The sequence below is a fragment of the Anas acuta genome, chromosome 13 (genome assembly GCF_963932015.1).
Source record: "Anas acuta chromosome 13, bAnaAcu1.1, whole genome shotgun sequence".
Taxonomy (NCBI): Eukaryota; Metazoa; Chordata; class Aves; order Anseriformes; family Anatidae; genus Anas; species Anas acuta.
Window position 1 is genome coordinate 4,216,970 of NC_088991.1, and position 27,751 is coordinate 4,244,720.

Genomic DNA, 27,751 nt, shown 5'->3' on the forward strand with positions numbered 1-27,751 from the left:
GCAGGTGAGCGTAGTTTCCCTGTGTCGGTGTTGCAAGGTGGCGAGCAATCTTTGCAGGACGGAGCCGGCAAGGATGGCCAAACGCCCGGGGCTGCGGGAAGGCACGCCGAGAGCCTCGCGCCACGAGCAGGGCTCTTACCTCCAGATCCGCTGCAGACAAAAGGGGTTTCTGCCTTTCAGCAACTGGACACCGGCAGCTCCTTGGGTCGGTCACACAAAGCTTCCCTGCTGCCAGAGGCGGTTCTTCTCCTCGGGTTTTTTGCTGTTGCCGTTGGGGTTTTTTACCCCCGGGACCAAAGGGCAGCGGTGGGTGCCGCGGGGGCAAAGGGTGGAGGTTGGGACCCGAGCAGCCAGCGGCAGGGCTCCCCGCACAAGATGTGGCGTTTCAGGGCGCTTTCGCTTGCAAATCCTTCTTCATCCTCAGTGTCAACGCCAGCGGAGGGGAGGGCACAAACTTTGTCAACCGCAGCACCAAGCCGCGCTCTGCGAGGGCCGGATGAGCGGCTCGACTTTTATTAAAAAAAAATAAAAAAAAATCCGCCTTGTGCTGGGTGGGAACCCGAGGCGGGCAGGGAAGGGGAAGGGGGGCGGCAGGGAGCGGAGCCTGGCGCTGTCAGCAGCGGGCAGCAGCCCTCAGCATCGCGGCCGGGGCTGGCAGCCGGGCTGCGGCCGCTCCTCGCCTCCTTCCCCGCCGGTACCTGAGCACGGAGGAGCCGCGGGGCCGGCCGGACAGACGGCCAGAAGGACGGACAGACAGACAGAGAGCCGGGGCCGGGCTGCTCCGCTCCTCCGCCTCCTTCCGCCTCCCTCTGAGGCGCCCCGCGGGCCGGGGCTCCGCCAGGGCGGGCAGGAAGCGCCCCCGCCCCCGGCTCCAGCCCCAACGCCAGCCCCAAACCCAACCCCAACCACCCCAACCCCAAGCCCAGCCCCAGCCCCACAGCCGCAGCCCCACAGCCGCCGGCCCCGCCATGACGCGCCCCTGAGGCGCGGGTCCCGCCGCCCCGTCAGGGGGAGCGGGCGCTGCCTGCCGCCCTGTGGGCAATGTTTTGTTTTTTTGGCACTTTGTCACTTGCTAAGAGGCAGTAACTGCACTCAGAGGGGTTTCTGATGAAGGATTCAGCGCCTGGGATCACGCAGCCACCACGGAATTTCAACTTGAAAAGCAGTTTGGCCTTAAACATGTAATAACCTCCACACAACAACAAAAAACACGCACGTCCTCTGCACCCATCTCCCCACAAAGGATCCCAAAATGCTGCATCCATAAAAGAGCCTCGGTCCGGTCTCCCTGCTTCGGAACACGCAAGCAGCAGGGTAATGGCAGCAAGTGGGGCACCAGCAGGCTGCAAACCTCAGCTTACAAGGGGCAGCACCCTGCTTGCGAGATGGGGTAGGCGGCTCTCACCTCTCCCAGACCCACGCCACAACCAGGGCAAGTCCCCAGCCTAAACAAGGCCCCAGGTAACAAGCTGGTCCTTCAACAGGGGAGAATTTGTGTACAAACCTCGGTCCCCTGCCTCGCTCACAACTCACCGCCACATTGTCACACAACGTGCCTGAGCCCTCCCGCTGGGGCCACTGCTGCCCGTGCTGCAGGACGAGCACCGACGGGCGGCTTCGAGACAGAAGAGTGAACAAGAAGCAGTCACCAGCAGGCTGAGTACAGTACTATGGCCTGACCACGTAAATATTAAGCCCATTAAGTGGTACACGCTTGGTAAGATTCAACATCCATTTCCGAAAGAATGAGAAGTGCCACAACTGGCCACACATCAAATCCTCGCACGGTGGGACCTGGCCCACTGACTTGAGTGCCTTTGGGCTCCTCGTGCGAGATGAGAGAATTTGATTCAGCCATCTACCCCTCAGCTGCTCTGAGGAAATGACTCCTTTCCAACACTCGCAGCTCTTCCCATTTAAAAGAAGGATCTGGAAAAGATTTCAGGAAGTCAAACTTCAGAAATCCCAAACGCAGCGTATATAAACATCTATTTTTTCCCCTGTAATTGATATTCATGCATTGGAACTATTCAGTGGAACAAATGTAGAAGCACATGTAAACAATTCATTAACATCCCATAACCTTACAGTTTGCAAATGTAAAAAAAAAAAAAAAAAGACGACAGAACAAGTTAATGAAGCACATATTTCCTAGATGCTGTGGGGTGGAGTTGTAAGGGAAATATATAGCTACAGTGAATTAAAGAGTTAGAAAGCAAGCTTCAATCACACATCCCGTCTCCCTCCCACATGCTGTAAGAAAATAGAGTGGGGAGTAAAGAGAGAAGAAGGTAGAGTCATACGGAAAGTGAAAATATTGCTTCATTCAGACTCTGAAAAGCAGCTAGCCGTGCCCGAGGCACATTAACCTCAAGTCATCTGCCGCTGTTTATTCTACAGAAGGCTAGCGCTGCTCGTGTTTAACCCACACAATTGAGATAACAGCTTTATCGGAACTGGAAAAGAACAAAGATGCACGAAATCCAAATTCTCTCTCTTCAAATGCTCTCCCCCCTGCACCCAGCTCGCGCCCAGCCCAGCACTCAGGAGCTGCAGCACACAAGGGCTGTCTGAACAGCTGCCAGGGGAGGAAGCGAGCAGTTTCCATACACACATCACGCCACAATGTGGGAATTCAGGAAACAACATAAGAAAGGGGTTCCTAATAACTGTTCCAGCGTCCTCGGGCCAATTTATGCAATCATACAAAGGTCACAGGCGGTGTGTTAAAAAGCGCAAAAGATAAATGCCACAACGGCAACTATTTCAAAGGAGGAAAATAAATCCTGAGCTTACAAAGCATTCGGATGACCTGGAATTGCTCCACCTACAATTTTTTTTTTTTTTTTTTTTTTTAAGAGGTTGTCCTTGGCATTCTTTAAAATTCCTCCATCTTAAAGTTCCTCCCTCCAGGAATCGCTGCAGCTCTGCCGTCCTTTGTCCTCAGCAGCTGGAGCTCAGGAAGCTGCTGATATTATCCCTCATGTACGGGGAGGAATCGCCACTCGCTCCTGCGTCCATTCAGCGCGCCTGAGAGGGGGGGAAATTAATTTCGGTACATCTCTGATCCCGCGCCAGTTTAACAGCGCTTTTCTTCTGGCATGTAAAAAAATAAACCCTTCACAGGGCTCAGAAGTGCCATTTAGCTCGTGGGGCCAGACAGTACTCCCCCCACACCCCTCCAGGCTGGGAATTCTTTGTCTAGTCTGTAAATACACTGCTAAGTGAAATAATGGCCTCACAGTAAACAAACAGCAATGCAAGCGACAGTAAAAAAGACTCAGAAGAGGAGATGAGGCTAAGTTTATTAGGTGAGCAGGAGCTATGAACGGGTAACTGTGACAAGGGAGATTTCTTTCTCTCTCCTGCCACGGAAGTCAAATAGTTTGGCAGATAAGGAAGAAGAAAAGCAGGTAAACGAACAAATACGAAAAAAAAAAAGTGAACAAATATGCCAGGGCGTACAGATTAAAGTAAAATCAGAAGACTCCAAAATCACATAATCACAAGGAACATGTGGAGAAGGCATCAAAGAAGAGGAGGGTGAAGCGGTTGGGCTGGGCGTTCAGTTTAGATGTGGGGTTTTTGGAGGCCACTGGACCTGCACACGCAGTGACCTCGGACACACGGCTCTGCTGCAGCGTCACAGCTTTTGCTGCCGTTTAGCCAGCACCAGGGCAGGCACAGCCAGCTTTAAGTCATGTTCAGAGGATCTGACATTGCTGCTGTCAGGCCTGAGCTGTAACTAACCCTGAAAAATTCCCTCAGGTCCTGCCACTGGGTGCAGCTGGAGACCAGCTACGTCTTCTGAAGAGGAAGAAACACAGAAATCAATCTGGCAGAGATGAGACTGAGGCATGAATTATATGTAAAACCAGTTAACGTTCACCAACAGATGGCAATGACAAACATTCATATGCCAACACCACTAGAAATTACCACCATAAAACAACATTTGTAGAATTGCTAGGAAAAAAAAATAGAAAAGATGCTAGAAAAATACTCTTCAAAACACAAGAGCAGCAGGAATAGTGACTCACTACCTATTCTTCCGTCCTTCTCTAAGCACTTACTGTGTCCTTCTATATAAGTTAATTATTCTACCGATTCTATATAATGAAACTGTAACAACCACATAACTCCTGGGAGGGAAGCAGCTGATACAGAGGCTTTTGCACGGACAACCCCACGTCTCTGCTGAGCTTTGCACCATCCCACAGCTCTGCTCATCTAGGGCTGTGCGTGCTGCTGCGTGTGAAGATTTCTTAAATTATTTCAGTCGGGCCGGTACCTCTCAAGGAGTGTAACTCAAGTTCGGCATGGTTCCTCGGGTGAAGAAAGGGCCTGCACAGGAAGGGGGAGAAAAGGGACAGCTCACTGCAGAGAGAAGCAATGCAGAGGTCAGCAGAGATGTGTCAGCCGTGAGTTGATTGATCAGGTACCACCTGTAAAGAGAATTATTCTAACCGGTGAACCTTGCCCCCCTTTTTATGAAGCATTTTGGAAGCAGGCGGTGTCGCTGGAAGAGTGGTAAACAACTGCCAACTTTGTAAAAAACAAACGAGACGTTTCAGCTTAGCTCTACGTGAATTCACAGCCCAGTCCTGTACTTAAATGCAGTTTTGGCAAAATAAGGCCAGCGGGGTCAGTTTGGACACAGAGATTTCCTTACAAGATGCTTGTTCTCCCTCAGAAGGGCTGTAAGCCTTTAACTGATGTCTACTGTATAGTAAGGTCCTTAACGTGTGAAAGTTGACCATTTCCCTCGGCCCTCTGCACTCGTTGCTTCTCACACCTCTTTTTTCTAAGATCTCCCTTCAGATTTTGCTGAAATGAACTAGGAGATTCCCTAAGCTCCCAACAGGTCTGGATCAGAGCGAAGCACGGCACAAAGGCCCTACACTTCAACTCAGCCTTTGTTTGCTCTCGATGACTAAAGAATGTATGAAATCACATGAGAGTGAGATTACAGCAGGTTCTGCAGCAAAAACAGATTTAATGACCCTGATCCGACCACAAATACTATGAGGGGAAAAACACGTCTGATTTAACACCAAAAAGCTTCACCACCATCATGTCTCCAGGACTAGTAATGGTGCCAACACACTGACAAACACCACGGGGACAGGGCCAGCGCTCCTTTTTGATGTAAAGCTTCTGCAGCTCTTTTTTGATCCTAATGTCAAAATCAGACTGAGATCTGGGAGAGGCCCAACCAAAAGCCATCTCCCACTGCCTCAGCAGGTCAAAAAAGGATCTTGGTGATAGAGCGAGCACCACACAGATGCTAGAGCTCTACAGATTGTAGGAGCACAGCCACCTTCTCCCACTAGAGAGGAGCTGTACTGAATAGTAAACAGATTACTTAATTTCATTAACATGAAATTAAAGAGGAGGAATGAAAGGAGAGATGTTATGCATAAAAAAGAGCAAATGCATTAGAACAAGATATATGAAATTCTGTTGTAATTGCTTGAAAAAGTGGCAATTAGGGATTTTCTGTGTACATAGTTGTTCTCCTAAAAGCTGTCTTTCTCCTGTAGTGAGCTGCAAAGATTGATAATTAGAGGCAGCAAGATAATCAAGTAACAGATAGCTGATTAACATTTTATTTAAAAAAAAATAAAAGAAAAACTAAAAATAGAATTACGGAACAAAGTCGGATTTGATTTTACAATCTACTTCAGAATCTGCTGCAGATTCTGGAAGAGCACCAGCACTCTCTGCTGGTGATCTTTGTTCAGGAGTTATCTAGAGGAAAAAAGAAAATGCATTATGTTTTTTAACATGCAATGCCGTTTTTGTTTTAAAGGGATGATTAATTAGAACCCTGTCAATTTAGCAAACAGCAACTAAGAGCTAGTTATGTTTTTGGAAACAATACAGTCATCGCTAAGAAGTGTATTTACTACAGGCAATCATCATTCACTGGTGCAAATAAACATCTGATGTTTAATGCTTCGCTCTGCAGAAAGCACTTCTGCTGTGCTGCAGCACAAAGGCAAGCTGGTGTGAGAAGTTCCCGTGATGCCAAATCCCTTGGCTCCACTCTGACTTTCCATCAATTTTAGAGCTACGCCAAGAAAAACAGCTCTTCATCAAAAAGTCTTAGTGCAGCACCAACATCTTCCCCGACGGCAGTCGCGGTGGAAACGCTGCGATGCTTTCATCAAAGCCAACCTGCCCCCAGCCCTCTCTGTTACACCCTTTCCCAGGAGGCTGCCAAAGCCTCGTCTCCTTCTGTCCAGCCTGTACCCAAGCCTCGTCCACACCCCTGTGGGTTATTTCACTGCATCCATGCCGCAGACAGAGCAGGGACAAACAGATCGGCAGCAAAATAAAATAAAATGAACCCAAAGCCAAGTACCTAAGTGACAGCTGTCCCAGTTTCCAAACTACACACAGATCAGGCATTGGCAAGAAGGGTTAAAGACTGGCAAATTGAATCCATGTGCAGCTCATGAAAGTGTGGGAAACAAAAGAGACAATGTGAGTTAAGGACAGAGCATTCATTAGCAAAGGGCTCAAGTTTCTTGGCTTTTGCTGCTCTGCTTCCCAATGGCTATTTTTCAAGGTAGCTTTTTGTTCTTTCATTTTGAACATCGCTGTGGAAAGACATTCTGCTCAAGCTAACAAACTAAGGCTCCGTACATGTTGAACTGCTTAAAATAATTTGTATTTTTAAATCCCTGGGGGCGCGAGGGGAGAGCAATGTGAGAGATGAGGTTTTCTGCTGGGCGACAGTGGGCTTTGGGTCAGAGCTTTGTATGACATACCTAATCCAAAGACCTCAAGCACCGCCATAAATATTCATTTATGGTATTAAATACCCACATAAAGAAATCTCGTGCACAAAAAAAAAAAATGAGGATTTATAATGCAGTCCTGTCAGGGTAAAGCCAGTTTTGGAGAGCGGCTGCCAAGCTCCGAGCTGCCCTGCTCTGCAGGTCCCCCAGGGAGCTGCTCCATGTCCCGAAGGACATCAATACCACCTCACCTTGCAGTCTGCCCGATAAGAGCCCTACATAACACGAGAATTGAAAATCAAGCCTAGAAATCTGTGCTCAGGCTCTCCCAGAAAGCTGAATTCAAGTGATCCTTATAGGGGAATTATTTTCAACTAAGAAAAAGCAGCAGTTAGGGTGGAGCTCTGGAAAAATCGGTTAAAACTGGGGGGTCAAAAATTGAACCCAAGGGCCTATCTCACTGTTTCAGTCGGGAGAAAGTTGTATATTAAGTTTAGCCAGACGTGCCGCATTTTCCTTTAACTATTTTACTTATGAAGTGAAAAAAAACAGGAAGAAGAGCTCCTGAATTAGAGAAACAGCTGAGAGCCCTACAGAGAAAAAACACAGTGGTAAAAATAGGTAAGTTTTACCCTAGTCGTAAGTCAAAGTCAGAAATAAATGTTCTAATGCATTCTGTTCCTGACAAATCTCAACTTCAGAAGCGCTTCGCATCTGCTGGGAGCCCTAAGGAACTCGGTAAGCATCCAGGGATCACTGACACTTGGCAGAGTGGGACGGAGAGCAACAGCCAAGTGCCAAGCACGGGGCTCTAAAACACTATGTGGGGAACAGAGATTCCTGCCTAAGGGATCAGAGCGAGTTTCCCATCATAAGAAACAGCAAAAGGCTTCAAACTTTGAGTTTTCCACTGGTTAAGGAAGTTAGAATTTCAGACATGATAGAAGATCACTGATCTGCATGAAACACGAAGATGCTGGAAGCCCTGAGAACTTGAAGAACTGTAGGAAATTAACACGCTGACTTCTTTTTTTGTAATATTATTATTAACTATACATGCCAGACTACTCTTAAACATTCTCTTCCCACATTCATGCCCACACCTTTACCTTCGTACCATTCGAATTCCATATTCAGCTCAGTCCCTTGATCATTAATGCAGACTCCTAAGCTTCAGACTTCAAAGAAACACACGCGTAAGAGTCACAGGCACAGGACTGGAACAGTGTCAAAGCCTCCCTGCGCAGGAACCTCCATCTTCTGTTTGACTTCACTGTACAAATATCTCGTCCTATCAAGACGAGGAAATTCAGTGATTTATGTAGGGCTTCCCACAGATTAAGTTAATAAGGGAGCCCAACAGTGCCTGATCTCCTTCCGCCTTCCAAACACCGGTAAATGAAAGGAAATGGGAATGTCTCCTGGGGTAAGGGAAAGACGTGAGCTCTCTACAAATGTGCAAGGGAAGAAACCAAAGGCTTCTTTGTGTGTGCGCGCACTTTTCCAGGAATCCTCTTCCCTCCTCCCTCCCAGAAGCGGCACCACGTTTCCCTGAGACCATTACAATACGCAACTGCAAAGCCTCGTCCACACCACACCAATTTGCTTGTGAACACCGGTGGTTTCCTTCTGTCCCCATGTCCTTCCAGACCTGCTCTTCCATGTTTCTCCGTGCGCCGTCTGCCCCACACACTATTTTTTCTTTTCTATTTTAAGTTCTTTGGCCCTTTCTCCCATTCTCACCCTCTTTCTGCAGCTCAAGGTGTCTGCACTCCCTGCCGCCTCACTTCCACGGGTTCCCCGCTCACTCACAGCACATTTCCAGTGCCACCAGCATTTCTTGGCACCCCAAGTCGTGCCTTGCTATTCAGATACCCCAGCACACCAGCCAATTACAGTTTAACGCAATACATTTGAGTTTCACAAATGAAGAAATTACAGCACAGATGGATCAAAATCAGGCCTCTGCCAGACCCCATGGGTCTCAGGGACTTGTTTTAATAGGACATGCAGTCAGCATCCCTTCAAGTTACCTCTGAAAACTACACTGACATCCCGGAACCAAGACTAAGCCTCTTCACGAGAGGGTCAGAAAGGCATGCTGGCCATTCCCAGCTTTGTTCGCAGCTCTTTTCGCGTATTGCCAACTTCCAAGGAAATTTCCCAATGCCACACTAACACAGGTGGTTTCCTCAGTGGTAAGAAAGCTGCTGAAGCTCATCAGATCCAGCCATTTCTACCTACAAGATGGTCCGTGCTTGCTGTTACACATTACAATGGCAGTGTGAGATGCTGTTAGATGCACACATTTCAGCCTTGTGATCCCCCACAAAACATGGGGCTGAAGTGGCAGTACTGATGTAGACATATTCGAGAGCACTGGCTGCCTTAGTGAGGCGAACCATAAAGCCAAACTCAAATTTCTCTGCCTAACGAGAATGTTGCAATTAGGTCATCACCGAACGCTGCGTAACCACAAATCAGAGCACAAACATTCCCACGGAGTAACTAATGTGTGACAGCAGGTATTTGGAATGAGAGCAAGGATTTCACCCATGCAGCCCTGCTGGTGAATTCTGTAGATAAACAGCAGTCCTGAGACAGTCAGCTTCCAGCGGGGACACCCGGGTGTTACAATACAGAGACCCACTGCAGTAGGAGCAGTTTAGAGCCCGAGCTCCCAGCCGTGACAGTTCGCACTGACTTTGAGGAAGTTGGCGTGTGGGGAGTTTTGTGTTTTGTGGGTCAGAACATTATTTAGGTCGCATAGGAACTTGACCCAGGACACAACCTTCTCTGTATCTTCTGGAATCCAGTTTGAGCAACATTTCTAGTTTGCAGTAACTAGTTCTCTTCCGCTAACAAACTGAACTAGTTCCATGCCTACCTCCGCTCAGTTCCGACTGTAGGTTTTGATAACCCTCTGAACACCAGACCTTTATTCAAACGACCAGATAAGGGGCTCCTATAGGAGGAGGCTCTCAAGAATGCCTTCTGTCACAACCCTCTCCCTCTGTGGGGTCCTGCACAGGCACCTGGATGTACCTGCTGCGGGGGCAGCGAGGTCAGGAGAGTGAGGAGTCGCAGGTTAATGAGCTGCTGTTCTGATCAGGGAGATTAGGTTACAAGGCCATGCCTTTGAAGGCTGGCTACTTCAGTGCAGCCCTCTGGTTTACAACTGGGGATTTCTTTTAATTAGATTGTACTCTTAATTATTTATGGCCTATATTATCTGTGGAAGCTGCTGAAAAGTTAAGAATATCGGCCTTAATGAGGATAATTGGAATAATTATATTCTTACTTCTTTTGTAAAGCACCTTGAGCCTTCCTGATTAGAAGTGCTAGGACAGGATTAGTGGCTTAATGAAAAAATATTATTAAAAAGTGGAATAAAGATGAGGAGAGAATTAAAATGGAACTTGTTATTTTCTATCGCATTAGGGCTGAACTGAAGATCATTTATTAGAGGTGACACGCAGAAACTTTTAACCTGAATATCGAATGGGGATCTGTATGCTTTGCACAGGGGAGGATCCCAGGCAAGGAACCTGTGCCCAAGCGTTGTGAAAAGTGAGAGCAGCTCCCCAGGAGCCTGTGCCATGGAAATGCTAGGGCGTCCTACCATATGCTGGTGATTATTTCATTATTTCGGGCTATTTACAGCACCAAGCAAAAGCAGTAGACGTTTAAGGTCACCTACCAGGTTCTTGTTTGACCAAAGATTCAGCCTTCCAGCCCTTACCTTTATCAAAAAGATATCCTGGGAGAGAGACAGATGGAACTGTGGTTCTGCCTCAACCATATGGCAAGTCCGATGGCGAACATTTATTTACAGGCCTACCTGAATCGGTCTGCCAACAAAAGGCACAATCTTCGCACCTGAGGGCAGACCGCCAAGCAGCAGCATGGACAGCTAAACCCAGCCCTGAGGGGGCTGGTGGGACCCCATTCTGTACAGGGCAAGGCCCCAAAAGCAGAGCTTTTCAGCACTGTGGGCTTATCACCCACACGCTGAGGCTTTCCCCTCGCAGAGCTGGAGGACTTGGAGTCACCTCCGCTCCACCTGGGGACTGGGCTGCTGCGGGTGCTGGGGGCCAGCAGGGTCGGGAGGCAGCAGGCAGGGCAGGGACCTGTCCTGCAGGGCTGCGGGCAGCACAAACACCCCCGGGCTGGGAAACGGAGCCGGGGAGGGTCGGGACAGCTCCGCTCTCTCCTCTGCGGCAGATACCCACAGCAAACCCTCGCAGCCCTCTCCCCTCCCACGAAGGGACTTTTCCCTCTCTGCGGGGGCAGCGGGGAGCCGGGGGGCAGCTGGAGTTCGTGTCCGAGGCCGGCTTTTCCCTCAGGCTGGGCGAGCGGCCGGGGGGCTCCGAGGGGAGGGCCGGGGCCGCGTCCCCCCGCTCCCCGCCGCACCTGCCCCCGAGCCCGGCGGGCAGGGCCCTACCCGGGGCACCACGAAGCCGCCTTCCCCTCCCGGAGCCGGCCTCAGAGCGGCGGCCAGAGCCTCCCCTTCTCCTCCCCTCCCGCTTCTTACCCGGCGGGCGCCTGCCCCGGCGGCCGCCCGTTCATCCATCGTGCCGCTGCCCCCGCCGAGGCGACAAAGCCGGCATGGCAACGAGAGGCGCCGCGGAGCTCGGGGAGGCGCCTTCGGTTATTAACTTTCACCAGGCGGCCCCGACTACGGCACCCGGCATCCCTCGTTGGGTCGGGCGCTGTGGAGACTGCCGGGAGGCGTAGTCCGCCCTCCTCTTCCTCCTCCTCCTTCTCCTCCTCACGGCCGGCTCCGCCTCGCCCGGCTGAGGGGAGGCGGCAATGGGCGGGACGGAGCTGCCCGGTCAGGCTCTGCTGGGTCCCCCCGCAGCTCCTCGGCAGCAGGCAACTGAGGGGCTAAAAGCGCTCAAGTCCTTTTCAGAAACACCCTCCAGGCTGTGCACTACGCAACAGAGCCCGGTGTCCAAAAATAAAATCAAAAGACGGAGGTGGTTTTACCGCCGAGGGAGCGGGATGCGCCTCACAAAATGGCTGCTGCCCACCCGAGGCCCCCTCTGTGGAAAGGCAGCGCTGGAGCGTAAAGTTTTGATGTTTCCGATGTACAAAGGCACATTTGCACCGCAGTTGGCCTCCTGGCTGGCCAAATCTGCAATTATTAAAGATATTTTGCCCTGCCTCCGGCACACCAAGGCTGATGGCTCTGCCTGTGGCCTTGAGTCACCAGTGCTACCTGTGACTGCAATTTTCAGTACTGAGTAACTTGAAAAACTGCCATCAATTACGCTTTTTACTACGTGGAAACACTTTCTCTACCTCCTGCCGTTTACAGTAGACTGTAATTTATACAAGGAGACACCCCTAAGAAAGCCCATGTATTTTCTGCCTAAGAGAAGCTTATTTTACTTTCCTGACTGCAAACTTATGCTTTCACATCAACATTTTATGATCTCAGCTATGAGGACCTAAGTTCTTCACAATTTATTTATTTTTTTTTATCTCACTTGGTTATCAGCCCATTGAAAAGCTAAATCTGCACCTGGCAAGCTTTCTGCAACTGCTTCATCTTTTAACCTCTCTTCCACATTTCTAACTAGCATCATTGCCCTCAAACCACTCGCAACAAAAGGCACCCAAAGGCAGAACTGTCGGGGATGTGTGTCTAGAATTATCTCCAAACATACACAAAAAGAATCCAGAAAGAACAGTGTGACTCCAGAGGAGGTAAAATGTAACAATGGAAGCACCTCTAGGTGCCTCAAAATATTTTATAATTTCAGTAGTGGTTACTAAAACAAACACTTAATAGGTAAAGCTTACATAACGAAGTTGTCTTTAATCAACTGCTGGTCATCAAGTGTACAGCTCCCGCAGTCTATGCTTCATCCCCTTCACTTTAAAACCCTTAAAACCAAGCGTCTGTCAGGGTGAGCACACAGACCTGAAAGTTGTAATAGTTAAAATAAACACACGAAAACAAACACCACCACCACCACCATTTTAAACACGAAATAGCAAGCATCCAAAGTCAGGTGAAAAGATGTTTTTAAGCGCAGATGTCTGTGTTTGTGGAGCCTTGTGACTCCTTGCTATATTCGATTACAGACAGCTTTGTTTTGTTGCTTGTGATGAAGGAGGGGAGGGGGAAAAAAGTGAGGTAGTGGCCACACACCGACCTTCACTGTAAACACCAAGAAAGGAACTATGGAGGGAAAGTCTTGTTTTTGCTCCATGGGAATCCAGCAACACGGGTATAAGAGTGACACTAAAATGGGCCGTGCTGTCATGAGGCCTTGTTTGCCAGAGCCAGACAAGAATGGTCTGTTATAAAACATGGTGGAATGTTTGTTTTTGTAGTACTGGATTTCCAAAATCCATAGTCTTTTTGTGGCCGACAAGCTCACTCTTTTCTTTGCCTCGTTACCGCAGCTGTCGGAGGTCTGCACCCCTGCCTGGAAAACATGAGTAACAGCTAGAAAGCAATCCTAGCAAAAATCTGCATCATTCATGCGTAATCAGACAATGCTTGGGAGACTTACAAAGGAAGGGAGGAGGAGAAAACCACAGCGCTGCAGACATTTGCGTGATTTCTAGTTTCTTTGCAAGAGCTACTTTTAGGTATAAAATGCATGAAGTTTCATATGCAACTTTATATGTGCTTTAACTTTCTTGGGCTTTGATTCACATCCCACTGAGACCTAGCAAAATTTGGCAGATTGGCCGTGTCTGTTTCCAGCACATACCTTCATTTTGTCTTGGTAATACTGTGCATGTATACACCAATTAAGAGAAAAGCATGCTCTGTTGTGGCTTGCTGCTTACCTCAAAGACTCTCTCCATGGTTCATCCCAGCTGCTTTGTTCAACTCAGACCACGCAGAACACCCCAGATGGCGCCCTGACAGAGCAGGCAGTGCTGCTTTACAGTAGTTTCTGTTGTGATCCAGATAGAAGATGCACAGGCAGTTCAGCTGGACCAGAGTTCTCTTGCAGTTCTTGTGAGCAGAGCTATGGCTCAATCCAAACCACACTTCTGGCTGACTTCAAACCAATCTAAAGTTCAGCACAGCCCTGGTTTTGGTTTAGAGCCACCCTGTGCTTTCATTTGTGTTCTGGAGCAAGGATAGGAGCCAACCCCTGACAGCCAAAATGGGAATTCCACCTGCATCCTGTGCTGGTGCTCCTCCACTAACAGTCCTTGTGAGTCTGCAGTGTGCTTAGTCCCCAAACACAAGCCCGATTGTCCAAAGCGGGTGCTTTGCTAAGCAAAGTAGTGCCAAGCAAAGGAGTGCTGTGGTTCTCCTTGCATATAAAAGAGGTAAGAATCTTCTTTTTTACCCATGTCTTCAGAGGTTCGAGTTCTCAGATTACATACGTTAGATGCCTACTACACAGCAAGTTCTCTGGAGAGAACCATGCTTTAAAAAAAAAAAAAACTGCAAATTTAACTATTATTGCACATTCAAAAATTCATCTTTCTTACTTGATGGTATGAAAGTTTTGACATAACAGTGTATCTGCAACAACTTCCTTACTAACAAAGTTCACTTTGTTGATGACTGGATGATTACAAATCCATAGATAAAAACAAAAGGATATTTACAAATACTGCAATTAGCACAAAAAGAAAAGAGATCTGACTCCTGACGCTTAGGACAATGGTATTGTAACATAACCTGTTCCAAAAAATGTGAAAGAAGGACCACATACAAGTTGTTGGCATTTTAAATATGTTTATTCAGCAGCTATTACAATCAGCCTCCAAAAAACTGGAGTCCCCTCTTGTTTCTGAACTGTGGCAAGTGATGAAAATGCCTGCTAGGAACATTGAAGAAGCTACACAGTGCACTCCTTTCTGAGAAACAGACATGGCTACTAGGGTTTAATCTCTTTGAAAAGGCAAAATATAAATATATACACTCTAAATCCACAACAACGGTTTAAATGTACTACATTAATTCAAGTGGGATAAGAGTGGACAAATCCACATCATGTAAACTGCAGTCACATCGTCTCTCTCCTGTCTTCTCCTCCAACCCTGCCCAGTTTCGGTTTACATTCTGTGATCTGCCTATCGCAGAGATGAAATACAGAAGCGCTGAAGTGTTGAATCTCAGGGGCTGTGCACGGGACCAGGAGCTGGGGTGATACACCGTTCTCTACACGTTGCTCAAGGCATCCACGCCAGGAAGAACTTTACCTGTTAGGGGAAAAAAAATCCCAATGAAGTTAAGGACCCTCCAACTGTACTTTGCTTTAAGCTTACAACTGCAACATTTACACAGATAAAAAAAAAAAAACAAACTAGAGGTTAAAGATGGCTCTACGTGCATTCCCATTGACATCTGTGGCTATGAAGGCATATGGGTTACATTTAAACTGCTCCATGCACCAAATACATTTTGGGGCTGTGGTGAGTATCCAGAGCACAGCTGCACTCGTGTGTCAGCAGCAGATTAACGGCCCACAGTTGTCAATGCTCAATTAACAATAATGTTGAGTTTCTATCCAAGTTCCTGCTAGGGGCAGATCCAAACACCTAAGATATTTTTCCATGCAGCTTGATGGCAAACAGATTTTTTGATCGGACCTAGGGAGTTGCTGCATACTTTCTTCAATCCCTAATGGCATGTAAAGAGTATTTTGGAGCGTGTTGTGGAAATTTTAAGAATGAATTAAGAAAAAGGAACGGAGCCTGCTATAAGACTTGAGTCTTTTCTTGGGACTGAAACACCCAGGTCCAGATATCTGCACACCTCATTCCAATGGAGGGGAGTAAGGAACACGCTCCTTTTTGGGTACGGGGGGCCCCGCATTTTTATTTTATTTTTAAGTGCAACACTTTTGAAAGCATCTTCTTAGCTTATTGTCTTACTTTAATAATGGAGAGCTTTCTGCTCCCCCCCAACCTACCTTCGACTGCACAAGCTGTGTGGCAGCACTGAATTTTAACACTGTTCACAACCAACCAACTATTTTTTCTTTTTTAAATAATCTTCAGAGGCTTTTCTAATTAGCTAGACTTCCGTTACATTTAAAAGATCACACACACAAACCCACATTTTGGGCCAAAACTTAGCCAACTTTGTCCTTGCGAATAAATCAGTTGCACAGTTTCATTCTAGCCATCTGCATTCTTTCCCTTTCCCATCACTCCCTAGGCAACAGAAACAAAAGCTCTGTCTCACACAGAACTGCTGGAAACCAACAGCTGCAATGCAGTTTATTGCAGTTTCTCTTCTACAGAGAAGCTGACAGCATTAGATAATTTACACATATTGGGAAACAGCTAATTACCAGAGGAAATAAAAACTCATTTAGAGTACAATGCGACTCATTAGAAGAATCCTGTAAATTCTCACCATTTTGGATTCCGAGTATTCTTGTGCAGATTTGTGAAGTGATCACTAGAGGGCTCCCCAAAACCAGGAGATTTTAAACAATGCTCCCAAAAGGAAGCTTGTAAACCAGAATTCCGGACTATTCTGATGAGATTTCCCTAACAGAAACTGGAAACTATGAACAGCCTGGTTAACGTGTCTCAGGGAATCATCTATAAATAAAGAGCCCGCTCTCAAGGCTGTTTTACTTTCTATTCCAGCATTTTTGCTGCCTGGGAGTGGCAGTCTATGCTATTTGCAGGAATACTCCATTTTCTTTCCTCTTCCTCTAGGAGGAAGACAAAAAGAGCTATGAGGATCTCATTGCTCTCATTGTTCAAAAGCTACCTGCAACTCCACTTGGTGAAACAGAGAAGACATGCACCCTGTTGTTGTGCTTTTCTGACTATCAAAGCAAGGCAGAGCACCCAGAACTGCCCGATTTGCTCAAACAAGAGAAAAGAACAATTACCCTCCAGCAGTTCCAGGCTGGCGCCACCTCCAGTGCTGACATGGCTAACTTTATCCTCAGTATTCCACTTGGCACAGCAAGTAGCTGTATCCCCACCACCTGTAGCACAAGAAAATGCAATGAGACAGAAGAAATTAAGATTTTCTTCAGCTTAAGGCACAAAAGCCTTGCTGCAGGCTGGTTCTGTTCCCAGATCCTCAGTACATACAGCAATTTTTAAAGTCACATCTGCACACTGAAGGAAAACTGAAAGCATTATGAAGAGAAATAATTTGACCACATTTTTAATGTGGTGCTAGGAAACAAACCTCTTTGTCACATTTAGAAAAACAAGAACATGTGCAACTCCTTACCAATAATGGTGATGCAGCCCTTGCCAGTGACTTCCACCACTTTGTCCATCAGAGCTTTGGTTCCTTTGGAAAACTTGTCCCACTCGAAGACACCCACGGGACCGTTCCACACTATTTGCTTGGCCCTTCCCACAACTTCAACAAACTTCTTCACGCTTTCAGGGCCACAGTCCAAGCCCTAAAACAAACAAGAGAATTCAGATATACCTCCTGCCAAGCCTCAGCTTAAATCACCAATGCCTTTTTGGTGGGATCCTCAAAAGCTCCCCCCCCTTTCATTAAAGGTCCAAGCTAACAACCCTGCTATTCACGCCACATGTCAAACACCTGACAAGTCCAAAGCCTATAGCCACAGGCCTTGCAGGGCTTGGTGGTGCTGTTTTCATGGCATCAAACTTGCCACTGACTTAGATACAGCAGACCAGACATGAAGCAAGAGTTTCTCTGTATGGACTGAATGCTAAGGAACAAAGTGACTTGCCAGCAGCTGCTGCTGCAGGATGGAGTCTGGAGTGGTATTTGTATTCCTAGTATGAAGAACTCATTTTTAAAATCAATGTCAGAAGCATAAAGTCTTAGTTAGAAGCTTTTGCCAACTAATTAAATTCGAGTCAAATAAAAGGGACTCCTACTGCATTCAGATCTGAAGGTTTTAGAGGATTTTTGCTGTTTTAATCCAAATCTCTACAAAAGCTATTTTACACTTAAAAAAAAAATCAGGACAAGCCACAGGGCTTTCTTTTTATTAAGCCCAAGAACTCCACGCAGCTAGGCTGCCTTCAGAAACAATAGCAATGGATCTCAATTACTCTTTTTATTCCTTTAAGGCATGCCTTTCCCACCCCAGTGCTCCCTGTTGTTCTCCCTAGCCCATCGAAACCTACCATCCAGCCAGCAGGAATGCCCGAAGCCACCGTGGCTTCCCCAGTCTGTGCATGCTCATCGAATTTGTCTGCAGTGATGAAGTCAACAGGCAGAGTAATCTTCACACCGTTCTTCTCTGCCTTGGCCATCAGGTCCTTGACAATTTTTGATCCCTCTTCATCAAACAAAGAGTTGCCAATCTGCAGAAGTTATTTGGAAAAAATGAAAGGCATTTGTTTAGCTACTGGTTGGGACAGCAAAGCACAGCAGCAGTCAGGCCACACCATTCAGCAGTTCTGGGAAGTTTTCTTAGAGCACTAAGACACATTCTGCAATCCAATTTTTGCAAGCTGATTGTCAAGCAATCAGTTCTGAGTGCTCCCTGCTCTCGCGGGGAGCTGACACACCTCATTTCCAATCCCACCATATATACTGACCATATTTTTTTTCTTAGGAGCAGACTTGCTCTTTTCATACCTGCATGTTGTTGAGCACTTTAAGGAAGGTGAATGCCATTCCACCACCGATGATCATCTCATTGACCTTATCCAACATGTTATTGATCAGCTGGATCTTATCCTGAACTTTCGCTCTGGTGAAGGAGAGAAGGAAAGAGAATGAACAGTGCAGTCACTGCCCAGAATTCTCAGACAGACTTCACTATCTTGAACTAAGCAGGAAGCCTCAACAAGGACTTCTTGGATAAGAGTTTGAAGCAGAACTATCCAACTGCTAGTCAGTACTGGCAATTCTCTGATACCTCAAGGTTTTTCTGAGAGAATAGTTTAACAGAAAAGTTATGGGGAATGGGCAGAAATGGAATTTGGGAAATCAGCAGGTCAGTATTAAACAGCAACTTACAAGAGCGTTATTAGCCCTCTGTTTTTCACCTACTGAAATATAAAATTAATTAGGCACTTTAAAGGCTGGTTCCCCTGACTGCCCATCCAAGCAGAGCAGAGATCAGATCTCAGACCTCCACCACTCACAACCATGGCCTGACCCCAGATCCACTGCACCAGCTTCCATACGCCCAGCTCCTGTAACCAGCCCAGGCCCAGCACCCCATCACGCTCGTAGCCCCAGCATCCCACCATCTGGGATAACAATGCCAAAATTACTTCATATGGGAATGGCAGGAAGTAACAGTAAATAGACAAATCTTTCACCCTCCCCCTCTACGCCCCGTGTGGTTGTTACTTAAAGAGCTTCATAAAGACCCTAGAAAATTACCTAGGCTGACACTCCAGAGACTTGCATTGGTATCTGTATGGCTATGCCCTGCTTCAAGACGTTAGATAAGACCCTTTCCTTTTCTTCCTTCAGTTACCTTATCTCTAAAACAGTGATAATGATACAGATCTCATTAATGAAATGCTTTCAGACCTCATCTGAATAAATAGGCAATGCCTCTACAATTCCAGCCTCAGTGATTGCAGAGAGCTCTGGTGCAAACCAGCCACCAGCCTCAAGGTAAATTAAGATTTTTGTTTCTTTCTTCTATGCACATCCTGCTCCTGGCACTGAAGTTACTTTCCTGCACGTGGTCTTTCTTTGCCAACACATTTTATTTCCACCTCCTTAGTACAGTTGTTCTCAGTACAGATTCCTGGTCCAGTTTCGTTACAGATAAGCAATAGCCAGCCTGCAGCTGAACCACACAGCCTGCAAGTGTGGGTCACCTGCAGCTCTAAATCTTGGAAGGGTGCTAATAAAAAGAAAGCACTGCTCATTATAATCAAGATCACAGAAAAAGTATAAAATGAGAACTGAGTACTACTTCTTGCAGAGAATGTTTTTGGGTTCAAAGAACAGGAATAAGCCACATAATTTTATCAGCACGGGGACGTTGCCATGTCCAAGCTCTGTGTCACTGTATTTTATGACGTATTTTAATTCACCTGACAAACTGAAACACTTCCATAGAAGTGTGCATGTGACAAAAACTGGCAGCAATGAGAATTTATTTCTACACACAAGCAGTCATTTGCTTTTGCACCTCTTTGCACGCTAGCTGCTGCTGGAGAACGGAGACCCAGGCAACTACAGTAGGCCACGGTTGCATAATGACCGACCGTGTCAACTTACACAGCGCTGAGCTTGCAGGATGCTTGTACTCTGAACCACAGAGGAAAGGTCACTGACAACATTTCAGGGCCAGCATGTGTGTCAGTTCTGGGTCAGCCGCCCAGCGAGCTGCCCTGGGCTGTCTCAGGGGGATGCGAGAGGCCACGAGGTATGAGCAGACCCCGACAGTATCACCACAGGCCTGGACGGGGTAAGGTAGCTCCCACCTAACCCACATCTTACAGAGATCTCAAGAATTATCTGCAAATCTGAACTGCAGGTACAGCTCAAAGGAAAGCACTTGTTTGAAGCAAGCCAAAACAACCCTTCAGTTATGACAGAGGCGGTGAAGAGGAATAAGAAGTTGGTATGCTCTTGAGTCTTACCCTCCCAGAATTGCTAAGAAGGGTCTCTCTGGGCTCTCAAGGGCCTTCGCAAAATAATCCAGTTCTTTCTTCATCAGGAATCCTGCAGCCTTCTGAGGAAGATTGACACCTACCATGGAACTGTAGAATGAAGATAAGAGTGAGGAAAGGAAAAATGTTCTATCAGTGAAGGTCCAAACATCCATGTGTCTCCCATGTGTCTCACAGCACTAAAATTCTTTAGTCAGCTACAGCAAGGAACGCAGCTCCTACCTGCATGGAAACAAACATGGGGATTTTCTTTTCCTGGTTTGATAAGCCAGCTGTAAAGTTGACTTTCCAGCATTGCTTTTGCACAGCCTTTTTGCTATGTGATATGTTTATAGCATCAATTAGTAACCCAAAGCGATGAGGGACAAAAGCGTAGGAGGAACAGACACGTCTTCCTCCAGTAACACTGATTAGGGAATCGAGCTCCGAGATGAGCACTGCAGAGTCTCAAACACATATATCTAACCATGCTCCATGAGAATAACCCATCTGGAGCTATTCATCTTCAGGAAAATAAGTCTGCTGGAATTGCAGGACAATTAATAAGAGTCCTAAGCAAGTAATTTTGTATCTTCAAAGCCTAAAATGTTAATTCAAGTCCTAAGAGCTTCAACTGTTGCCTGTTCTCAGAGGTAAGCATTAGATAGCATATGCTATAGAGAACTGTCTTCACTAAATATGTCACTCAGGAATAAACACAGCAGAACAATAATGGGATAAGCTCCAAAATAAGTTAATTTTAACTAAGGGCTTTTAACTGTGTGTATTTTTAACTGGGAGCAAACCTCGGCATCATTCTGCAGTTCTGCCTGTGGACAGAAAAGGGATACATACCTGTGAGCGCGATGGGCAGTTCCAAAAGCATCGTTAACATAAACATCTCCCAGTTTAGAAAGAGAGGCTCTGAAAGCATCCACTTTCGCAGAATCAGCCTTGATCTAAAGGGAAAAAATGACAAGCTTGCGCTATTCAAGTCACAGAGTAGATACTGAAGCTGAAGTCAAATTCAGCAATTAACAAGCAATTGATTCATAACCCCAAAGCAAAGAAAAATCAGCTGGAGAAATTCATCTGTTTATCCTGGGCGTCACTGCATTTCATATGCTCTTTTCCAGTCCAGCAGAAGCCACAAAAACGTTTAAATGGTTTAAACTCCACTTTAATCCCTCCGAGCCTGCTCCTACATCCCTGAGGACTGTTCCCGTTGCAGGATCTTGGTACACCAACAAGGTACGAAGGAGCTGCACCACAACCAACCTCTTGGTCTGCTAACAGATCTCTGTTTGTGGGGCGATCCCAGGTAACACAGGAAGGGTGTGCAGAGACAAGGTGCTAATGAGATGAAAGCAAACTTGCTCATGCCCACCTACTGACCAGAGAAAGCGTGGTATCTAAGCTCCTGAGGGATTCATTTAGTGTCTGCTCTGAGGATTAACTTATAAATAGCCCGCACGCTACTACAGGCCACAGCCTTAACAGCCAGCAAAGGAAAGCTGGGGACAGGTTGAGCGGGCAGTGGGCAAAACCAGAAGCGTTTCTGCTGAGAGGCCTTCTCCACCCTCCAAGTCCTCACGGGATGGCTCAAGTTGTTCCATTTTTCTTCCCACCTTGAGAAAAACAGCAGAGCTCTCTAACAGCGACTGCTCAGAGCGAGTTCACTGCCTCTTGCTGTTAAAGAACCTCCTGGACTGGCAGTTGGGCGATCCCTGACTGACTGCCTTACAGCTTTATCAGCTCCCCCCCGAACGAGGGCTCTGCTGCTGCCTCTGCTAGCACACAGCTCTAATTCTAATTCAGGGACGATGGCAGCAAGGCACTCTAAGACAGGCCAGACAGGTTCAGCACAGCTTTGGGGGCCCTTTTATTCACACAGCCTAGCCAAAGGGACTACACAGACTCTAAAATAATGCTGTCAACTCCTCCTTCACTTGCTAAATGTCCTGGCTTTACACAAAGAGATGAAGTGCTCCGATCAAATCCCGGAACATCTGGAAGCTGAACGCAGAGGCTCTGAATGAAGATCTCCCCTACCACCTGATTTGCCTTGGAAAGACCCCTCTCAAGCACCAGCTAACAACCCACGGTCTTGCACTGTATCTCCATTCCCACTGCACTGACTTTCACCTGGTAAGATGAGAAGCTGGTCTGCCAGCTGCAGCTCTCCTGTCGTGCCCAACTGCTTTGCATGCTTCTGTACGCATACAAGCGCATAAAATCAGTTCCCAAAGCCAATTTAATTCTCATCCCACTCTTCCCCCAGCCACCACATTGGCTTTCAGTGGCATGAGGCTGTGGTAATTCCAGACCAGCTCAATTTCTCATTGTCACCTGGAGCTGCAAAGGCTCACTGGTTCTCTGGGCCATTTTCCTAAGCGCCAGGAGTCCTGTGTCAGCCCCTAAAGGGCAGCGCACGATGTCAGCATTCCCCTCCACGCACCAAATCTGTGAGGAGCCAAGGCCTGCAGAAAGTCACCAGGTCACCATGGCTAAGAAAAGCAGCTGTCTGGAGCAAGCCTTCTTCATGACCTTCAAGAAAATGTCAGAGGTGCAAGGCAGCCTGGCTCTCGACGGCTGCTCTGAGAGCAGGCAGGCTTCTAATGGGTTTGACAATCTCAGCACTGCAGAACACGTAAGCATCAGTTTAAAGCATTAGGCACACACAAAACTAGACTTGATGCTTCACCTTGTTCCCTGAAGCATCCTTCCCCTTCCCTTCTTCTTCTACGTGGAAGCGGAGGTTCTCCAGCAGGATGATGGAGCCAGTTGCAGGATTAGCGCAGGCCTTCTCCACATCAGGACCAACACAGTCCTTCAGGAAAGTCACCTCTCTGCAAACAGAAGACACACACCCCGTTACCCTACAACTGACTCTTCCTTTCTGAAAGGAGAGCACCCAGGTCCACGCACAGGGCGGGCCTGACGCACGCTGAGCTGCTCTTCTACTTCACCTGCCCATGAGCGCTTTAAGCTCCACAGCAACCGGGGCCAAGGAGAACTTGTCAGGCATGGGGACACCGTCGGGGCGACCCAGGTGACTCATCAAGACCACGGACTTGGCTCCATGGTCCAGGCAGTGCTTGATGGTAGGAACGGCCGCCTTGATTCTGTAGGGACAAGGAAAAAGCTAGTGAAAAAGGATTCAAGGAGTGTTTGCTATAGAAGCAGGCTGTCCGAGCACTTACACAAGAGCCCCTCAAAGGGAGGGAAGTTGTCCCTCAAAAAGGGACAGAGAAAGCACAGAGCTGGGCAGAATGATTGTTTAACTGTCATTAATGGTTCCACACTGCTCAGCCTCCCCCTCACAGACAGCAGGGCACTGCCACCAGGACCCCCTAAAAGGGACACTGGACTTCAAAACTTAGTCTAGGATAAACACCTCGAAGCCTAATCACACCCCACAGAGGGCATCTTTCCCTGCAGAGCTAACTCAGCCTATTTCTTTCCCAAGGACTGTGACAATCCCCAAAGCACAGCCATCACACACCATGCATCAGCTAAGTCCTCTGTCCCGGCATGTTTTCACGTGTTCTACTATTATCTTCTGCAATATGTAGGAGAGAAAAGTACAATTTATCTTGTCATCCAAATTCTGCTGATTGTTTGTAGCTATGAAATGCCAGGAAACATCTGAACATAACCAGGCTTCCTTATTTAGCGATCCTGAGCCAAAAAAAGGGATGACCAGTGGTGAACAAAACTGGCACCCGCCCACAAACGCTGGAGAAGCTAAATGAGACATCTGGTATCGTTGCTCCTAAACCCTCTGTCTCTGCATGCTGCTTGAGTGTGTTAATGTTAGACAAGTGAACACAGCCCCAGGGTAAGGAGCCAGGACATCTTCTGGTGCTACCATCAAGAACAGCAAACACAGCTGAACAAACGCGTGGTTGTGACACAGCCGTAATGCTGCAACCGTGTTTAAGGAATGAAGTTTCAGGATCTGTACAGTTCAGTCTTGTTTTCTACATGCTTTCCACAGCAGCTACAGTGAGAGTAAGCTAGTAGCAACTCTCGTAGTAACTACAGTTTGCAAATAGCTGCAGGAGTTTTAACTATCAGCTGTCAGACCTTCTCTGAGACACCTAATACTCAGCGATTAGGCAGGGACAGCTTAACCACAGCAGCACTGCAGGTACTGCTAAGAGAACCAGGCCTCAAATCAAAAAACAGAAATCAAAGGCTCACCTTTGGTTGTTGGTTATTTTGTGATCCTTCATTGGAACATTGAAGTCAACCCTAAAAAAAAGCAGAAAAAGTTTAAATACTTAAAAGTTGTTTTTACAAAGAGCAAGGTAACCTGCAGGAAGGGAGCTGCCTAGAAAAGCCATGTTGCAGTTAAGGTTAGGGTAAGATTTTTAGCTGTCTTGTGCATTTCAAATCGGTATCTTCTCAGCCGTTTGTGCTTGTGATGAATACAACTGGAGAAAAACATCAGGTTGTGTGACTTTATGAAGCTACACTGTCAATCCAACCCAACTCCCGTGGCCGTAGGAGTGATGATGCTGAAACAGAAAACAAAGCTGGGATTGAACAAGCTCCTGCTTGATTTTTCCATTTTTAAAGCCATGCTCCCAGATCACTGCCTACCAGGTTCCAAGGGAAAGGAAGCAAATAATGAAAGGCAACACCGTGCTCTCCAAAGAGGCTTCTGAAATACCCAGCTGGACTACTATGGCAGGCAAGCAAGCTCACAGAAGCTGCCCAATTACTGCTTACAGCTCTGAGCTTCTGCTCTCAGCAGCTCTGATCTCTCCAGAGCCGAATACTGCAGCTACCACATGCCCGTGGGAAGACCTGACTAGATCCAAGGGTCACTTCCCTCACACACCAGAGGAAGGGATGGCAGGGAGGAATTTTATCAGTTTCTCTAGCACACCTTGTGCCCACGTGGTGACCAGCTGCAGCAGGAGGCTGTTTCGTAACAGCCACGGGCAGAAATTACTCACCCAGCCGCCTTCTTCCTCCCTGTCTCGCTCAGAGAAAGCGTGGCCACGGCGTGACCATGGATGAGCAAGATCTTTTTCTTCCGGGGAGGAAGGGAGCGTCTAACTGACTGTAACAGCGCATCAGAATGAGGAATGTGAAGTGCTCTGTTCACCTTTATCCTTCATCACTCCACGTCTATACACACAACACTGAAATTCTGGAAGTTGCTCGAGTTTCCTTGTAGCCTGCTCAGCACTAGAACCATATGGGAAGGCTGGCAAAAGCTGCCAGCAAAGCAGGAGTAACTGAGCGGAAAAAATTGAACTGGCAGCCCATGGTACAGTGGACTAATTCCATAAAGGGGACAGGAAAGCATCATCATCGTGCTGCTTTTCTGAAAATGGGGGAATAAGAGAACAGTTTGCTTTACAGAGCCATCAGAGCTACAAAAGACCAGGCTCACCCTTTCTCCCCACCACAGCTATGGCCAGTGAAATCTGAGCTCTCCCTGAACCTTTTCTCTGCCCCAGTCCTAACATCTACCTTGTTCTGCCTTGGGCACTAGGCCTGGAAGGTAACGTCATGAACATACCAAAAGTACAATGAACATGAAGAGAAAGAAGAAGGGTATCGATTTTAGTAGCACTGAGAGCACGTGGCGACTTTAGGGGGAGATGAGGTGCAGGCAGGAAACTCACGAATTAGCACCAACTGCTGCTTCACTCCGCCTTTGCAGCCAGGCACGGGCCTGCAGGCGGGTTATGCCCACTATCTGCGCCCCCACAAGCTGGCTAACCCATCCCCTGATTAAAAAAAAAAAAAAAAAAAAAGTATGTTGTTATAGAGATAAAGGTCTTTTTTTTTGTACCAGATTTAGGAAACACGTGCAAATCCCAAGCTAGCTTCTCGCTATGGGAGCTGATTTTTAGCCACCTAACTTTGAGGGAACTACATCAAAATAAGACAAGAGAGACAAAATAACGAGACGGGGGAGGCAAGCTGCAGCCTCCTCACCACACAGGGCGGCTGATACAAACGGGTGGCAGTAAGGTGACCTTGGAGAAAGAAACCCAGGGTTAGAGGAACTCCATACCTCACCTGCCAGCACCTGGCCGCCGTTCCGCCCAGGCTTTGAGCACAGCCGCAGTGTTGCAGCCAATTCTGCCTCAGGAAGCAGGGGATGCCTGCAGCCCGGCCCCCGGCCCGAGGAGCAGAGCCATTCCCGGCTGTGCTCTCACCTTACCCTCACTCATTTCAGCTCTGCGCTAAGGGAAATGGAGCTGGGGGAGAGATTCTTCTGGAAGGGCCTTTTCTGGAGCCCTCTCCCACAAGGAGCCCACAGCAGCGGGTGCACCCCCCCCACACACACACAGCCCCCTGACGGCGCTGAGAGCCGCGGGCAGGGCCTGGGGAGAGCCGCTCCCCCCCGCCCAGCTCCTCACCTCATAACAACCCTCTTCCCCTTCACGTCCACCTTATCCAGGGTGAGTTTGTTGGAGAGAGACATGGCTGCAGCCGCTGCGATCCGCACCCTCCGCCTGCCACCCGCCTTCTGAGGCGCTGCCCGGCCCGCCCCGCCGGCCTCACGCTCGGCCCGCCCCTGCCCGCGCCCCATTGGGCCGCGCCGCCCGCCGCGCGCTCCCATTGGACGAGCCGCCCGCCCGTCAGCCGAGCCGTTCAGCCCCGCCGTCAGGCCTGGCTGCGGCAGGGCCTGGTCACGTCCCGCACGGAGCCGGCGGGGGCGGGGCCGCCTGAGGGCAGCCAAGGCCGCCGCTATGGGGCCGCTATGGGGCCGTTGGGGTGTGGGGCCGCTCTGCCCCCGCTCCCCTCAGCCTCACAGCTCCCGCTGACATCCGTGAGGCTGTAAAAAGCTCGGTCCTGAAATCCCCCCTTAGGATGGAGAAGGGCAGGCACGCACATTGCCTCAGTTTGTCCGCACGTGGCTGCAAATCCTGTGGTCAGGGTTTATATTAAATACAGCTGGTGCTGGTCTTGATATTTGCTAAAAGTTAAGCTGGAATCACGGAATCATTAGGGCTGGAAAAGCCCTCCAAGATCACCTGGTCCAACCATCCCCTACCACCAGTGTCACCCACTAAGAGCCATGTCCCCGAGCACCAACCTCTCCTTGAACACCCCCAGGGACGGTGGCGCCACCACCTCCCTGGGCAACCCGTCCCCACGCCTAACCACACTTTCTGATAGAAATTTCTCCTCATTTCCAACCTGAACCTCTCCTGGCACAACTTGAGGCCATTCCCTCCAGTCCTATCACTAGCTGCGGATCCTATCACTATTCCTGACACAAACTGGGATGCCGCTGGCCTCCTCCCACTGCCCGAATAAAAAAATATCAGCATCAAATCCTAAACTGGTCACAAACACAGCCTTCTCAGAGCCTGGAGTTGCTTTCCCCTGTAAATGGAGTCATTCAGTAGTACAAGAGTTTCTTTTAAAAAGCTTGCGTGCCATCTCCTCGAGGTAAAAAAGGCTGGAGGAGAAATGTCACGGAGCGCGGCAGGCAGCCGGTAACCCGAGCA

General features: G+C 48.1%; 2 protein-coding genes across 4 annotated transcripts in view; both read right to left on the reverse strand.

The window, feature by feature from the left end:
- The window catches only part of AMOT (angiomotin), a 59,930-nt gene extending 48,456 nt beyond the window's left edge, over positions 1 to 11,474 (reverse strand). Inside the window, exons 1-2 of one of the 3 annotated variants that reach the window (XM_068696541.1) lie at positions 699 to 821; positions 140 to 509 (exon numbers count right to left, since the gene is read on the reverse strand). The gene's annotated coding sequence lies outside the window, so the exon portion shown is untranslated. Of the gene's footprint in view, positions 1 to 139; positions 827 to 11,280 lie in introns of those variants that run through there. The other 2 variants (XM_068696539.1, XM_068696538.1) reach the window with 2 other exon arrangements.
- A 2,972-nt stretch (positions 11,475 to 14,446) lies between these two features.
- On the reverse strand, positions 14,447 to 26,811 carry PGK1 (phosphoglycerate kinase 1). Its single transcript, XM_068696919.1, has 11 exons — positions 26,654 to 26,811; positions 24,471 to 24,521; positions 23,234 to 23,389; positions 22,969 to 23,113; positions 21,120 to 21,223; positions 20,256 to 20,375; positions 18,280 to 18,394; positions 17,823 to 18,002; positions 16,939 to 17,116; positions 16,586 to 16,684; positions 14,447 to 14,933 (listed from the first exon to the last, which is right to left on the reverse strand). The coding sequence occupies exons 1-11, from the start codon at positions 26,716 to 26,718 to the stop codon at positions 14,893 to 14,895; spliced, it is 1,254 nt and encodes a 417-aa protein (XP_068553020.1). The 5' UTR covers positions 26,719 to 26,811; the 3' UTR covers positions 14,447 to 14,892.
- Between the last annotated feature and the right edge of the window lie 940 nt (positions 26,812 to 27,751).